Source organism: Octopus sinensis, linkage group LG3 (genome assembly GCF_006345805.1).
Source record: "Octopus sinensis linkage group LG3, ASM634580v1, whole genome shotgun sequence".
In the NCBI taxonomy this organism is placed as follows: domain Eukaryota; kingdom Metazoa; phylum Mollusca; class Cephalopoda; order Octopoda; family Octopodidae; genus Octopus; species Octopus sinensis.
The window spans coordinates 118,840,320-118,857,381 of NC_042999.1; the positions used below are offsets into that span (position 1 = coordinate 118,840,320).

General features: G+C 32.6%; 1 protein-coding gene across 1 annotated transcript in view; it reads left to right on the forward strand.

Annotated features, from left to right (window-relative positions):
* Window positions 1-16,253, forward strand: part of LOC115209871 (retinal guanylyl cyclase 2-like) — an 870,127-nt gene extending 853,874 nt beyond the window's left edge. The window contains exons 18-19 of the mRNA XM_029778448.2: window positions 4,507-4,586; window positions 14,513-16,253. Coding sequence (XP_029634308.2) covers window positions 4,507-4,586; window positions 14,513-15,530 — 1,098 coding nt within the window. The 3' untranslated portion in view covers window positions 15,531-16,253. The remainder of the gene's footprint in view (window positions 1-4,506; window positions 4,587-14,512) is intronic.
* The last annotated feature ends 809 nt before the right edge of the window (window positions 16,254-17,062 follow it).

Here is a 17,062-nt window from a genome sequence, read left to right on the forward strand (position 1 = left end):
TCCCAAGGAAATATTTAATATTTCCAAGGTGTTAACTGAATTTTAATTTCCCCGAAAGAAATTAGTCAATGACATACCACCTCTCCAGCTATAATTTTAACTAGATCTGATACTTTTTAAAAAAAGAACATTACTCTAACTATGCATTTTTAGATTAGTTTTGTTGAATATTTAGCATATATAAAATGTATGCTAGTAATTCTTTTACCTACATCAGTATATTTGAATATAATTTAAGATTCTCAAAGCTATATGTGATAAGCAACCACATGCATCATTTCAGCTACTGGGAGAGATCTATAATTTCATTTCCATATGTTCTTTGAGACAATTTTGATATAAAATATATTTTATCAGTGCTGAAGCTTAGTTATTTTTTTTTTTTTTTTTTTTTTTTTAAGCTATGTATCTTTCTTACTACCAACCTTTCACACACACAGAATGGTACTTATTGCCATGGTGGATTTAGATGTAAAAAGGAGATATGTGCATTTACTCTAAGAATATTGCAATGGTTTGAACTTCTCACTACATAGCTGTTCACTTAAATATTACAGCTGCAGTATTTCATCGAAAGAAATTATGTATATACTTCACTTCTTGACTATTTATCAATAAAATGACAAACATATTGAAATAGGTGTACATTCAGTATCTATGTCTAACTACTGTATATCCAACTGTTTCTTTCCATAAAGACAGACGGAGAGGCAGGTAGCACACAGGCAGACAATAGATAGATAACTCATGTGACATAGTGATGTATTACTATACTTATGGAGAATGATTTAGTAGAATTTAGTTTGTGGCTAGAGGTGTTAGAGTGTGAGTTTCCAACTGGAAATAGACATGCAGGTAGTATCAATAAGAGTTAAATATGTTGATGTTTGTCTTCAGAGATTTATGTGCAGTGATTAGAGAAATATATAAGCTTGGTATCTTAACAATGGATTAGAAAAAGCATTAGTTCTTTTTGTAAATGGAGAAAAGAAACATCCATTCGTGAAAGTGGAAGGGTGACCCTAGAATAACAAATGATATCATTGTAATGCAAGGCATGAGAGAAGCGATAAAATGAAGAATGTGAGTAGAATTAGAAAATCGAAATAAACCACCTTCTTTCATGAAGTGAGAGAATTAAAAATATTTATGAGACAGTTTGTAGTTGATAATGTATATTGCAAACGGTTCAGTGACTAGAAAGGTTTGAATATTCACTATGGTTCTGATGCCATGAATGCACATATACGTTACACATAATAATATTTCAGATGATTGCTAAAGAAATTAATAAACACATATAGCTTTTATTTCACTTACAAATATCAACCATAAGAATATATTTTTTTTACATGGAGTAGTTTTTAGACATATTTATTTATTTATAAATGTATTTTATTTTATTAATTTGACACAATTTATTAATTTGATCTTAGTTTAGTGGAAAAGCTATAATTTACTGATCATCATCTTTCAGCTGAAATTGCAATGACTTCCATTCTCGAAATAATCTCCAAGTATATAATTCCTCTAATTATTGAGCTATTTGTATCACTGGGAATTACATGTTACATGCTTTTGCTTATACCCCCTCTAGCTCTTCTTTGTTCACTTATTAACAAGTTGTAAGCCCATGGCTTGGAGTGTACACACATAGCTTATTTTAAGATATGAAGTGTGTGTATATACATACATGCATGCATACATGCATCCATACCTACCAACATGCATACAAACATACATATGCACATACACACACGTACACACATGAGTGCCCGCTCACACACAGAGGTGATAATGATGATGATGATGATGATATATATTACAGCAGTATCAGCACCAAGCAGTGTTTAAGCATAAGTGAACTTTAGGTTAGTTAAAATATGTTTGTGACATATTTCAACTTCTGAAGGCAAATTCATTGCAGTTATTAAAATATTATATATGTATGCATTATATAGACATTAAAAGATTACACACATACACACACACACACACACATATATATTTAATGTCGCTTTTTCATGCTGGCATGGGTTGGATGATTTGACATGGTCTGCCAGGGCCAAGGACAGCATCATGTCCCAGTATCTGCTTTGCCATTGTTTCTACAGCTGAATACCCCTCATAATGCCAACAACTTCACTGGGTGTACTGGGTGCTCTTTTTTAATCCTGACTCCAGTACTAGTGGGGTTATTATACTGCTCACAAGGCTAAGAACCCATTCAAATGATGGGACTACAGTAGAGAAAAGTGGCTTTATATAAAGAGATAAGAAGTTAATGTATGAAAGTGGAGGCCAGACCTGCAGGGAACAACTTCCAATTTTGTTCTGTAGAAAACTTTGGGAATGAAAATCCATCGATCATAAGTTTGCAACAAATCTACAAATGATGTATTACAGTATGAAAGGCCATACCACCAGGCTTGTAAAAGTCCCTCTTGTAGATAATCTAGAGTAATTTTGAGGTGGGATCTGGAATGTAAACAAACGACACAACCCTTAGGCAAAGTGGTTAAGTGCACTATGAAGTGAGTACTGCATAAATACCTTTGTCAAAACTTATAATATCAACAGTGAAACTCCAGATGGTTTTGCAAAACAGCCAAATAGGAAGTCCCCTAGGTGGGATCTGATAGTCAGTTATTGGTATAGAATGCCCATACTCTACAGAGCAGCACTAGATAACCTATTACAAAGAACAATGAATGCTGAGATTGCTGTGCTTGGTAATTTGGCTGTTGAATGAACAACACTAGTAGCTAAAAAAACAGGGGACACATGTGGCCAGAAACGACAGACTTGTAGTGTGCTTGGATGTGATACATGAATTATACACAGGTTGCTTGAATGCATTTATTCAAGATCACTGTAAACACTTGTTTCATGATCACTTGTTTCAGTCATTGGACTGTAGCCATGCTGGAGCACTTCAATGAAGAGCATAATCAAACAAATCAATCCCAGTATTTATTTAATTATAATTGTGGTACTTATTCTGTCACTTGCTTTTGCTGAACCACCAAGTTATGGGGATCTAAACAAACCAGCCATGATTGTCAAATGGTGGTGGGGACAAACACAAACAAATAAACATATACATATATACATATGTAGATAGATAGATGAATAGAGAGACAAATAGATAGATAGATAGATAGATAGATACATACATACATACATACTACATACATACATACATACATACATACATACATACATACATACATACATATATATATATAGTGTATCTTGTGTGTAAAAATAGATGTATGATGCTACTGTCATATTTAGAGCTCCATGTAGAATATCACATTCCAGTCTATTTCCATTATAGTAACTAGTAACTAATATACCATGTACTAGTATTACTTGTACATGAGCTCAGAATGGGCTCACATTGCTCCAGTTCACTCATTTTCAGAAATGAGTTGCGATGTACTGGATAATATCAGTGGAGAGGGGAGACTGGTATTCATGAATGACTGCTGGTCTTCCGTAAAAGCAACCTTGCACGAACCTGAGCCTTGGAGGGCAACTTTCTAGGTGCAATTCCATGGTTATTCAAGACTGAAATGGATCCTTTTCATTACTAGTTATGAAATATATAACAATTGTAGGCAAAAATAAGATAAACAAGAGTTTATATTATTAGTTTCTACAAACCTTTCAGCATCTATCCAACTCTTGATATTAGTTCTCTCTAATTGACTACAATAAACTGTTCTTTTGTGATCTGCTCTGGTTAAGCATTCATATTCACACAGAACACCTAATGCAAAGTTCCAAGCAGCCACCATGGTGAAACATATGTAGGGATTGATTACATAAACTCTTGTTTCTCTTAATTTATTCTATATGTATATGTATATGTATGTGTGTGTGAAAGAGAAAGACAGAGGAAGAGAGAGGGAAAGGGAGAGAGAAAGAGAGAGAGAACGAGTCTGTGCATGTGTCTTTTACCAGTGTATATTGACAATATACCAGCAAGAAACACACATAAGGAAAGAAAAGAAAACTGCTGATATTCCCTTGACATTTTCATATCAGAAGAGTAAAGAAAGAGCCAATGACTGGCTTACTGGAAACCAGTAACCAATGGCAACTTGCAACATAAAATAACTAATAAAATAAATTACTCAGTTACAATATGAACAGTAACATCATCATCATTGTCATCATCATCATCATCGTCATCACCATTATCATCATCCTCACTGTCATCATCCTCATCACCATCATTATCATCACCACCACCACCACCACCACCACCACCACCATCACCACCACCACCAGCAGCAACAGCAGTAGTGGCGGCGGTGGTAGCAGTCATGGAATAATGTCATTGTCACTCTGATTTATTTACTTGAATTATGACATACATGCAGGTTGTTTAAAATGGTTCCAAGTAAAATGAAAACACTACTAAATTTAAATTCTATATATACGCATATATATATTCATTTAAATTAACATTTGTTTTATTCTTTGCTTTTGTTTTAGGGTAAAGGAATAGCAAACACATACTGGCTTGTTGGTAAAGAAGGATTTGATAAGAAGCTGCCAGCTGATCCAACAAAAGAGTAATTAAAATCAATATTTCTTTTTATTGATTGCTAGTTTTAGTTGCAACAAAAGTAAATATGTTGAATGAATCACTTATTTCCTCTCCCACATGGGAGATATTGTAAAATTTGCTTTCAAACTATTTTATTTACACACACACGTGCGTGCACACATGCACACAAACACATACACACACATATGTAAGCATGCAATTACATATATATATGTATATATATAAATATAAATATATATTTATAAACAAATGAATATATATATATATATGTGTGTGTGTGTGTGTGTGTGTGTGTGTGTATGTATATATATATGTGTATATATATGTATATATATATATATATATAAACAAATGAATATATATACGAATGTGTGTAAACAAATTAATGTAGACAAAGCTTTCTACATATATACAGAGAGCTATATTTGGATATTAATAAACACAAAGAAATTAATTTCTCACACTGACCTGAGGCCAGACGTGTGTAGGTGAAAGGTTCAGTTCTTGTTGGACAAAAGGGAAAATTCAGTTCTGCCTCATTTTATCAAACAAACAACTGTAAAAATATATTAATAAAACTGAAACAAATAATGTGACAGATAACCAAATCCTACAGTAAGGCTAAAAGAAAATACCTCAGAATATTCAGCATATGAAATATACATATAGGTGCTGGTATGACTGTGTATTATAGATATGTGTGTGTGGTGGCACAATAACCCAGTGATTAGGGCAGCAGACTCACAGTTGTAGGGTCGTGGTTTTGATTCCCAGGTGTTGTGAGTGTTTATTGAGCGAAAATACCTAAAGCTCCATGAGGCTCCAGCAGGAAGTGGTGGCAATCCCTGGTGTACTCTTTTGTCACAACTTTCTCTCACTCTTTTGTCTGTTAGCCTGCTCACTTAGCCAGCAGGGTGGCATCATTTGAAGGTTAAAACAATGGGAAGCACATTGTGACCAGTGATGTGTAGCAACATCTGATAGCCTGGTCATAAATATATATATATATATATATATATATATATATGTGTGTGCCTGTGTATATATATATATACACATGTGTGTGTGTTTCTGTATGTGTCTTTGTGTCTATGTTTATCCTCGATCTGATGCTTGGCAAATGGTGTTGGTGTGTTTACATTTTTGTAACTTAGTAGTTTGGTAAAAAGAAAAAAACTGACAGAATAAGTACCAGGTTTTAAATAGAAAAGTACTGGAGGTGATTTATTCAGCTAAAAGTTCTAGACAAAACCAATTTCTAGACAAAACCTCCTACCTGCGGACTTAAAATCTAAAAGCAAGGTAAATAATTCTAATGAAATCAACTGAAATTTTGGAAAAATATAGAAAATGCAGTGTTAGAATGGATCTGGTTTTTAAGTCAACTGGTGAAAGCAATGGATATGTTGTCATTGATATACATAATCAGCATCTTGCAATACTTCTGTTTCTTTATAAACAACAATCAATCTTAGTATTGCAACCATAGCAGAAAATAGTTGCGATAAAGACAAGACTTATGCTTTTACCATTTAATTTCAAGACCATTCTCATACAGCATTTTTACATATTTTTCCAAAATTGCCATTAATTTTAGAGTTCTCTTCCTTTAACAGTTGAAATTTTTTTTTTTTATTCTAAATAACTCTAGGGATAGTTTGTCTATTTAGTACATGGATAATTTCAATCAAAAAATGTTTTCCTACTGTATTAAATATATGGTGCAGGCATGGCTGAATGGTAAGAAGTTTGTTTCCCAACTACATGATTCCAGGTTCAGTCTCACTGTGCAGCACCTTATGCAAGTGTCTTCTACTATAGCCTGAGACTGACCAAAGCCTTGTGAGAGGATTTGATAGATGGAATCTGAAAGAAGCCAGCCCTTTGTGTGTGTGTGTCTTTGTGTATGTGTCTGTCCCCCTCCACCACTTGACAAATGTTGTTGGTATGTTTATGTTTCCATAACTTAGCAGTTCAGCAAAACAGACAGAATAATTAGTGGGCTTTACAAAAAATAATAGGTACTGCTGTTAATAAGTTCAATTAAAGTTCTTCAAAGTGGTGCCTCAGCATGGCTACAGTCGAATGACTACAACAAATAAAAGATAAAAGATATGAGTGTGACCCTAAACCAAATTATATGCTAACTAAATGGTTCATTAGAGAATGTGAAAGGCTCAACATTAACCTTTTAGCATATAATCTAGACATATCTGGTCTAGATATTCTATCTTTTTTGCATTGAAACTGACCAGATGCAATCTCTCCCACCTGCCCTAGAATGTCATTCTTAGAAGAAATAATCGCATCATCAAAATCCTCAAGCTACAAGATAATGCATAATTAATTCAAAGCAAGGTGAATAAATTGGCTTAGGAGTGGCTGTGTGGTAAGTAGCTTGCTTACGAACCACATGGTTCCGGGTTTAGTCCCACTGCATGGCACCTTGGGCAAGTGTCTTCTACTATAACCTCGGGCCGACCAAACCCTTGTGAGTGGATTTGGTAGATGGAAATTGAAAGAAGCCCGTCGTATATATGTGTATATATATATATATATGTATGTGTGTGAGTATAAGTTTGTGTGTCTGTGTTTGTCTCCCCCAACATCGCTTGACAACTGATGCTGGTGTGTTTACGTCCCCGTAACTTAGCAGTTCAGCAAGAGAGACCGATAGAATAAGTACTAGGCTTACAAAGAATAAGTCCTGGGGTCGATTTGCTTGACTAAAGGTGGTGCTCCAGCATGGCCACAATCAAATGACTGAAACAAGTAAAAGAGTAAAAGAGTAAAGAGTAAATAAGCAATACATTTGACAGTAATGTGAATATTAATGAGCTAAATAGGTTAACAGACTTTTCATCTATTTCTTACTTGAGATTCCAGCAAGAGGCTCTCAATGTGCTCAGTCTAGTTGTTAAGATTAAAAATAAAACCCTCTTAAAATGCACACCACTATCTTAAAGCAAGAGAGAAACATTGACCCATGAATTTTAGGTATACACAAAGAAGGGTGGTCAAATCTGAAATGTCTTTGAACATAAGTCTATTCTTTCAGACCTGACCGAGTGCTAAACAACAATAATTAAGCATTAATAAAATATTTTACTTTAATTTGATACGAAGCCCAATTAAGATTTTCTTACTTCACAATAAGTCAGAATCAGAATATTTAAATATTGTCAATTTCCTTCTTTGTATTTATGTTTTTAGTATTTATGTATTGATTGATTGATTCTAGTTTCAGCTCACGAGCTGTGGCCATGCTGGGGCACCGCCATTTATTGTTCATATGTTATGGGGGAAGGGGTAATGCTTGAAAAGATGCATATTATTGTCTTGTGTATTGTTTTGTGCATGTGCTTACTCAATAAATTTAACCATTTATTGAGAAATACCAATGGTGACTTTTGTAGAATATTATACTGAGCAGTATTGAAATAACATACTATACAGTACTTTCTAGTGAATATAATACTTCCATCTACTTTTATAGACAGAAAAAATTTTCCATTAGTTTTATTTAAAAAATTCCATTTTGTTGCCATTCCTGTTATTGTTTTTCTTGCTTGCCTCCCAAAATAATTCCTGATTGAAATTATATTTCAAACACCACACACATATACACATAATAAATCCTCTATTTCAGAGCAGTCTCCATAGCTTAGAGAACCAAGTGTCACTGAGTACACAAAACATAATGCCTTCAATGTAAAACATTATCAACTGATGTAGCTACACTGATATCCATTCGTGGATCAACATTATTATTATTAGTATTATAAAAAGAATTATGAAATGTACAAACATAAAAAAAGCAGCTTTTATTAAAGTTTTATTAACTATAAGTGCAGGCATGGCTATGTAATTAACAAGCTCACCGGGCAACTGTGTTGTTTCAGGTTCAGTCCCACTTTACGGCAGCTTGAGCAAGTGTCTTCTATTTTAGACCTGGGCTGGCAAATGCCTTGTGAGTGGATTTGGTACACAGAAACTGTGTGGAAGCCTATTTTATATGTGTGTGTTTGTGTGTGTATCTTTATGTATATATGGATATGTATGCATATATATGTAAATATCTATGTATCTGCATATGACCACCAGTGTTGGCTTGTTTGCATCCTTGTAACTTGAACAAATGCTTTGCAGTATTTGTTCCAATCCATTAGTTTCTGAGATCTGCTCTCATTGAGGGTTATTTGGGTTGTTAATCTAATTCATTCCCCATTTTAACACCAATACTCAGCATCGTGCTTGTCTCTGGCAGAGTCTATTTTGTTGCATGTATTCAAGCTGTTTAAGGATATTTACCACTCACCTAACCTCTGGAGGAATTGTAGAGTGTCATAGGTTATGTCTTTCCTTTTGACTAAAATGCTAAAACAAATTTTACATTGGGTAAGTAACAACATTTCTGCAATTTACGGTATCATCTTGTCCTCCATTAAGTCTAATAGCTGAATAATATAAATTGTTACCTACCAGCAAAGCTTTTGAACTAAAGGATCTGTTTTCATAAGAAAACATTATCTTCAGGTATCATTCAACAAGTTTAGTCTCACTATTCTTTGTATAACTTAAAAAAAGAAAGTCTCTTTTATGTAGTATATATTTAGTTTCTGTTCATAACAGTGACTTCATCGAATGTAAAACTTCTTAGAGATATAATTCTCACTGGGATACATGGAGATTTGCAATCTTCAAGGCTAATTGTGCAGTCTCCAATAATATGCCATTACACAATGCATATTGGCCATTTCTCTATAGTCTGTATAGAGTATTATGGCTATGATTTATTCTCCCAAAATTTAAAACTTTCATACAAGTTAGATCATCAGCTAGCATAAATAGCTGATCAATAATGAGAGTCACAACACTGATATCTAGACATCAGTGTACAAATATGAATGTTGTGTATTTACTTACAGTAAACAAAATATACTTATTTTTTTACATATGACTCCTTTGGCCTCAGGAAATCAATAGAAAATTTTTTCCAGTGGTTGAATTGCATGTATTAACTTGGAAAATTAAAAATGACTGAAAAAGCAATGGCACTATTTTTACTTGGAGCACCCACAAATTGATTAACAGTTCATATATAATCTACCATTATTCTTAGTTTATTAGGATTTTTCTAATTAAAATCTGGGCATATATAATACTGGCTCCAATTATCTCCTTTCAATAAACAAGTGATTCTCTCTTCACAACGTAAACAATAATAAAATGTTTTTTCTTTAAAATAAAATTGTTTAGGAGTAGTAATAGCATTACACATTTTCACTCTTAAAAAATTGAGGATAATCCATGTGCATAGTAGTTGGTCCACAAATTGAGATTGTAGAAAAGGTCTCTTCCCATAGGGCTACATTAATCAGTCAGTCCTGAAATGTATGCTATCACAAGAATCAAATTAACTTTGTTTACATTCATTTTGAAGGAAATAAGACACACTTTAATGAAAAGAAAACACTCACCCCCCCCCCTGCTGCTATTATTCATTTCTGTTCTGGAACAGATTCATTACATGACTGGGCTTTTAACTTTGAAAATTTTCAACATGATGCTAAGAGTTAATATCCATATTTTTGTGAAGAGACATAAAACTTTCTTCAAGCTATAAAGATACACAGTGATTATCAATTATTAAAAATTGACAGTATTATAAATATTGTCATTAAGAATAACATTCCAAATAGTAAAACTTCTAATTATTTTCATGTTAAGAACACCATAGTAATTATAGAAGTAGACTTTGCAAACAAGTTCATATTAACAGTAAAAGGTATAAATAAAATTTTTAGTATTTCCTAAACCAATATTTGTGCATAATTGTTACAATTGACTATTGAGTAGAATCTGAAACAGTTAGAAATCTTTATAAAATATTATTATTATTATTATTATTATTATTATTATTATTATATTATTATTATTATTAATAATAATAATAATAATAATAATAATAATAATATAATAATAATAATAATAATAATAATAGACTGTTGGATTGATAGAATCAATAAAGCAATGGACACTCATACTGTTATTTAGTTATAGCTCTTTACATTCTGAGCTCACATCCTGTCAAGGTCAACTTTGCCTTTTTATCCTTTTAGAGATCTAAAGAATAAAGTACCAGCTTAGTCCTGGGGTCATTGTAATAGCCAAATTTCTTAAAAGATGTTGGCTTTCCACCTTAAATAGAAACCATCATCAGTGTTGTTGTTGTTGTTATTATTCAACATTTGGTAGTTTCAGGAAAATTTCTATTGTATCACCTGATACACTTCTGTGTTACTGGGGTTTGTGCAGCATTGTGTGCTCTTTTTTGTTGTTGGGGAGTGCAAACTCTTCCTAGTATTGTATTGAATCAGTTATGGGGTATGGTGCATTCTTTTGTTGTATTAGTGTTTGTATTGTTTTGTGAATGTAATGCATTGGTATCTACCCTACTGGCAGTTGTTTATTTCATTGGATATTTGCTATATAGAGTGTGTCTTGTGTTTGTGGATTGCTTTGTTTGAGTTGTATTATTGAATTGATAGTTTCTTGTGTAGGATGTGTTTTGTTCCTAGCAGGGCTATTTTTTGGATAGTGTGTAGTGTTGAGGGTCCAGGTATAGCTTCTAAATTTTTGTTGAAATGTTTTTTTTTATCATGCCCAACACTCCAGTTATTACTAGTATTGTTTTCACTATCATGCTCCACATCTTGAATGGTTCAATTTCAATATTCTGGTGGTAACCCTTCATTCTTTGGTCATATCTTACCATCTTTGCAACAAGGTGCTCTTTCAGTTCCTCCTCTACTACTTTCAGGCCCTTTCTTTTAATATTATACTTCCTTTTCAGCACCCTGTATTTTTGTTCGCTTTTAAGCTCCCCTTTCTCTTTTCTGTCTGACACAGAGATTTCCTTCGAGAGTATGTCTAACCCTGCCTGAATACATTATTATTATTATTATTATTATTATTATTATTATTATTATTATTATTATTAAGGTAGCAAGCTGGCCGAATTGTTAGCATGTCAGGCAAAATGCTTAGTGGTATTTCATCTGTCTGCATGTTCTGAATTCAAATGCTGCCGGGGTCACTATTTGAATGACTTGCCTTTCATTCTTTTGGGGGTTGATAAATTAAGTACATCTCCAACTATATCACATCAAATTTTTACCAGTGCATCATTTCATGATGATAGAAGAGAATTCGTTGCTATTCACATTCATACAGGGTGGTAGAAAGGAACATCATTGTTCAAGGATCTAAAGTATTTGGACACACGGCCTATTGCCAGAAACACAAGCTATGCCACTGGTATTTGTAAAAGTTGGGGAAATATAACAAAAGTTGATAATATGGCCTTGAACAGCGGTGACAGTTATGCACTGGGGTCGATGTAATCAACTGGTCTCCTCCCCCCAAGATTTCAGGCCTTGTGTCTATAGTAGAGAGGATTATTATTATTGTTGTTGTTGTTGTTGTTGTTGTTATTATTATTATTATTTAGGCAGTGAGCTGGTAGAATTGTTAGCACACCAAGCAAAATGCTTAGCAGTATTTCATCCATTCAAATTCCATCTTTCATCCTTCCAGGTTCAATAAATTAAGTACCAATTGCATACTGGGGTAAATTTAATTGACTGCCCCACTCGCCTAAAATTTCAGGCCTTGTGCCTTGAGTAGAAAGAATTATCATTATTATTGTTGTTGTTGTTGTTAGATTTGCATACTATTTAGTAGTGAGTTTGTGTATCTACATAAATAACAAAACATTCTTTGGCATAGCAATTTTGTCATTTATGAATCTTACCATGTCAAAGAAAGGCTTACTATTTCCTTTCTGATAATTATCAGATAAACAGAATAATCAGAATTACATTGAATATATTTTAAAGGCTTTGATACCAAATTAATGAAATACATTGGTGATTGTGAGTTATAATAATTAGCATTTATTAGAACTTGTTCTAATGGCAGTGCTTCAATTGCATCACCTAACTTGAGTTTGCTATTTTCAAATAGCATTTTATTGTGAACTTATAACAAAGGTAACTCATATGCTTTCTTTAAAATAAGTAAAGGTGCACACTGCTGTTAAAAATATCAGATTAAAAGTTGAAAGGTATAAATAAAGTCTGTAGTAGATTCTGGTATATGTAGCTTATATATGATATGCCAATTATATCATATATAATATATAAATTTAGATATATGATGTGCCAATTAATCATTGTTAAAATTGCGTTTTGTTGTATCTTGGGAGGGTCATTACACAAACAATAAACACATGCACTAATTCAATTCTACTTCTTTATTATTAGTCACTTGGTTATTTATTTACCTAAACAATTAATCCATTGCTTGCTTAATCAGTCAGTTGTTTGTCAAAGTGCTTTCATTGCCATTTGCAATTGCATGAAGGATATGCCTTTTCTCCTTCAGGTCTGCTTCAAATTGATTGATTGTTTAACCAACTGATTAAGCAAGTAATTGATTAATTAGTCAGTTAAATAATTTATTAATTGACAAATAAAAAAGAAGTGAAATTGAACCTGAACGGATGTTTATTATTGGCAAATTATCCTCCAAAGATACAATAAAATTTGTTTCTATGCATGAGTTCAAGATCAAGAATCATGGAAACTAAAACAAAATGCAAAAACGAAATAAAAATAGTATTTTTTTAGGTTTGATGTAGGATGTCTCCTGTTTATTAATGAAATGTAAATGTATTACATAATTTATTACGTTCATAAATGTTTGTAAATTTGTCTTCCTTTAAATTTAAGATTCTGCTTAAAAAAAATTGAAAAATTCTATGCCAATATGACCATATTACCTGAACTGGCAACTTAGATGGAGTAAATAATTTCAAATGTAAAACTTTGTTCATTGTATCATGTATGCAGTTAGTAAGAAGAAATAGTATTTCAGGAAATTTATATTGCCTTTCACTTTAAATTTTATGCAAGATATGCCATTCCTTGACAATGTGGAAACGCAGTAGAATAGCTTTCATGATAACTCTGCATCTTGTTCTATAATGCTTGCATTAAGCGATGCTTTCTCATCCTAAATAACAGTAGTAACAATAAAAGTCGATGTTATAGTAGCAATAGCAGCTATACAAGTTAAAGTAATAACTATAGGTTTCACATTAATTCATCAGAAAGCCAAAAGAATTGATGAATAAATTGTTGTGAGACAGAAAATACTTGTAAAGTTTTATTCAGCAATTTGTGTCTGTCACCATTCTTGTTGTCCCTTTTTCTTTGTTGATTATAGATGCAATCTATGTGCACCATAGTTTATGTTTTATTTAAAATACTACTTACATGTAAAAATTAGAAGTCCCCATTCCCTAATACAAATCGTAATATATTTTGATATCCACCTTTGCATGTTTGTATGGGATTCATTGAGGCAGAATTTCTATTTCTAAGGACGCTTACTATTGCCTACCCTCCTCTGTTTCTAAACAAGTTCATGTTTCCTCATGACCGGATATGTTTTCACTGAAGATTGAAAACAAATCAGTTATCTTGTCATCAGTTATTACCTGATGACAAGACAAAGTGATACACACACACACGTATACATACAAGGTTTTGATTGGACCTGTGCTATAGTTGAAGACACTTGCCCAAGGTGCCATGCAGTGGGAATTTAACCTAAAACCATATATTTTAGAGGCAAACTTCTTAAACATACAACCATGTTTGTACTTATAATCATTAGAAATTTTTTGGCAAACACAAATATTGCTATTCAGAAAATGTCCATATTTATGAAACCACCAAATAAAATTTCTTAATTATCATTGTTTTAATTGTTGTTGATGTTGTTAATGTTTTATTGATAATGAACAAAATTCTTCATAAGAATTTTATTTTATGAAATTTTCCTTTCTCTTTAAATTGACAGCATGTCAGGAATGAGTTCTAGCCAACTAATTGAAGAGCTGATGAGAATCTCGAAGGAAGCTGCAGAGAAAGAAGAACAGATAGCAGCTAGTAATAAAGCTGTACCAGTTGTAATCGAGAGTCCAACAAGCAATACAGCTGAAACTTCTCCAGTTGCAAGTAATACTCGTTCTGATGTGTCAAAGACATCTCCGACTGTATCCCATCAAATTTTTACCAATGCATCAGTTCATGATGATGGAAGAGATCTCGTTGCTATTCACACTCGTACAGGGTCGCAAAAAGGAACCTCATTGTTCAATGATCTAGAGTGTTTGGACACACGGCCTATTGCCAGAAACACAAGCTATGCCACTGGTATTTGTAAAAGTTGGGGAAATATAACAAAAGTTGATAATATGGCCTTGCACAGTGGTGACAGAATGCAGACTCCAGGTATTGTAAAATCTGCACTCCGGCGAATAAGTTCACATAAGTTTGACAAAAGAGAATCAAAGCTTGCCTTACCAAGGAGAGGAAGTACTCCTAAAGCAACAGACGGTCTTGAATTGAAAGTAGTGCTTTCCAAATCTGATCAGATATTCCACCCTGACACACTAAGACCTGTCTTCACACATAAAGGTGGAAGTTTTCGACGAGTTGATCCAATAGATACTAAATTTTCATGTAGTAACAAGGACAAAAATAACAGCGTGTTAAAGAATACTAAGCCTTCATGTGAACCTGAAAAGCACAATACAAAAGAGATGTTACTTATATCAAGAGATGCTTCTCGAAAATGTGCATCTGATCAACCAATTGCCGATACAGGACGATCACATTCTAAGAAAGAGTCTCGTAAAATTAAAGCTCTGGACACAACTGCAGTTTTCCCTGTTGAAACTATTAGTGTCATCAGTAAACCAGAACTGTTTGAACAGAAAGATACATCCCCAAAGAAGTCCAGCCCCCTAAAACATGATAAAAATGAAGAAAATATGGCTGGAGATATTTGTAATTTTTCAAATCCTAAAGTTTGAATATCATTGTTGGTCATTGGTTTCCAATACACAGACATACACAGTTTTTTCCTAATAATTGTTTGAATTGTTTCCCTTTTTACCATTGTTGTTATTCAGTAATAAAGTCAGGTTTCATACAGGAATTTCCAACTATCTAAGGCAGTGCTCCAGCATGGCCACAGTCAAAATGACTGAAACAAGTAAAAGAATAAAAGAATATCTGGAAAAGCAGTTATACATATCAAAATGGATCATATGAAGAAAAATATTTGTGGTAAAAGAAATCCATTATAAAAAAAATGCTAAAGAACTTGTGACAAACCATTCCCATACTTAATGTTAAAGAGATTTTACTTCTTCAATAGAGTTTTTGATCAGTGTTAAATAAGTAGTAAAATTTTCTAGCTATATACACAATTATACAGGCCATATATTTACATATATATATATATACAGAAGCATATAGGCACTATGGGATACACAATGTTTTAAAAAGGAAAAAAAGAACTTTTTTTTTAATCTGAAGCACTAAACTTAATTTAGAAATGTGATTGTGGCTTTGTCAGTAAGACAGTAGGTATTTTTCACCTAGAGTATACTTGATGAATCCCGTCTTATACTGAAGTATAATTTTAATAAACTACTCCATTTCTATGTGACATGTATTACATAGAGATAACAAAAAAAAGAAAAGAAAAGAATGTGTTAAAAATGAGCCTTAAGATATTGTATATCTCTGAGGTAGATTAATTAAAATTTTTTTAGTCCAACCAGATGCTTGACACCAATTTTCTTCAATTCAATTAAAATTCTTGGACACATTATTTTTAAAGAATAGGTGATTTTATAATAAAGATTATATTTATATTTTAAAAATATTGATGGACACATATTCAAAGAATATTGGCTGCTTCTAAATATCTAAACTGGCTTCATTGTACAGAGTAGATTTCTTTCATAGCTGTTAGTAGAAAAGAAACTAATTGCACTTATGATTGTCTTCTTTTAGAGTAGGAGATAAATATATAAAAATATAATAATAATAATAATTATTATTATTATTATTATATAAAATTTTTATTTTTACTATTATTATTGGTTTCTTATCACACTTGTAGGAAAAGTGTGTTCAGTTTGATTACAATAGTGAAAATATGTTTGTAGTTGAGTGGCAAACATAGTAGGGAGCAGACTAAATCTCATGCAGTATTTAGTTGCATCCTTCTAAATTCTCTGTTTAAAATCTTACTAGGTTAAACCTTACCTTTCACCTTTCTGCCAAGTCAAGGCTGGTAATAAAAAGTGCCAATAATGTAGAAGATTCTGTGGAATTAACTGAACCCTATCCTTCTAAATTTGTTCTTTAGTGCCAAAGACAGAAATTAAGAATTTGTAATATTATCAAGACAATTCATACCAGTAGCAAGTAACAGCAAAATTTCTGGAGATCTGCTTACAGTTGCAGATATCATTTTCCATTGGAATTTAAAGTAACAAATACTACATGTAAGAAGCAATCATGTGCATGCAGGCTTTTATGCACACAAACA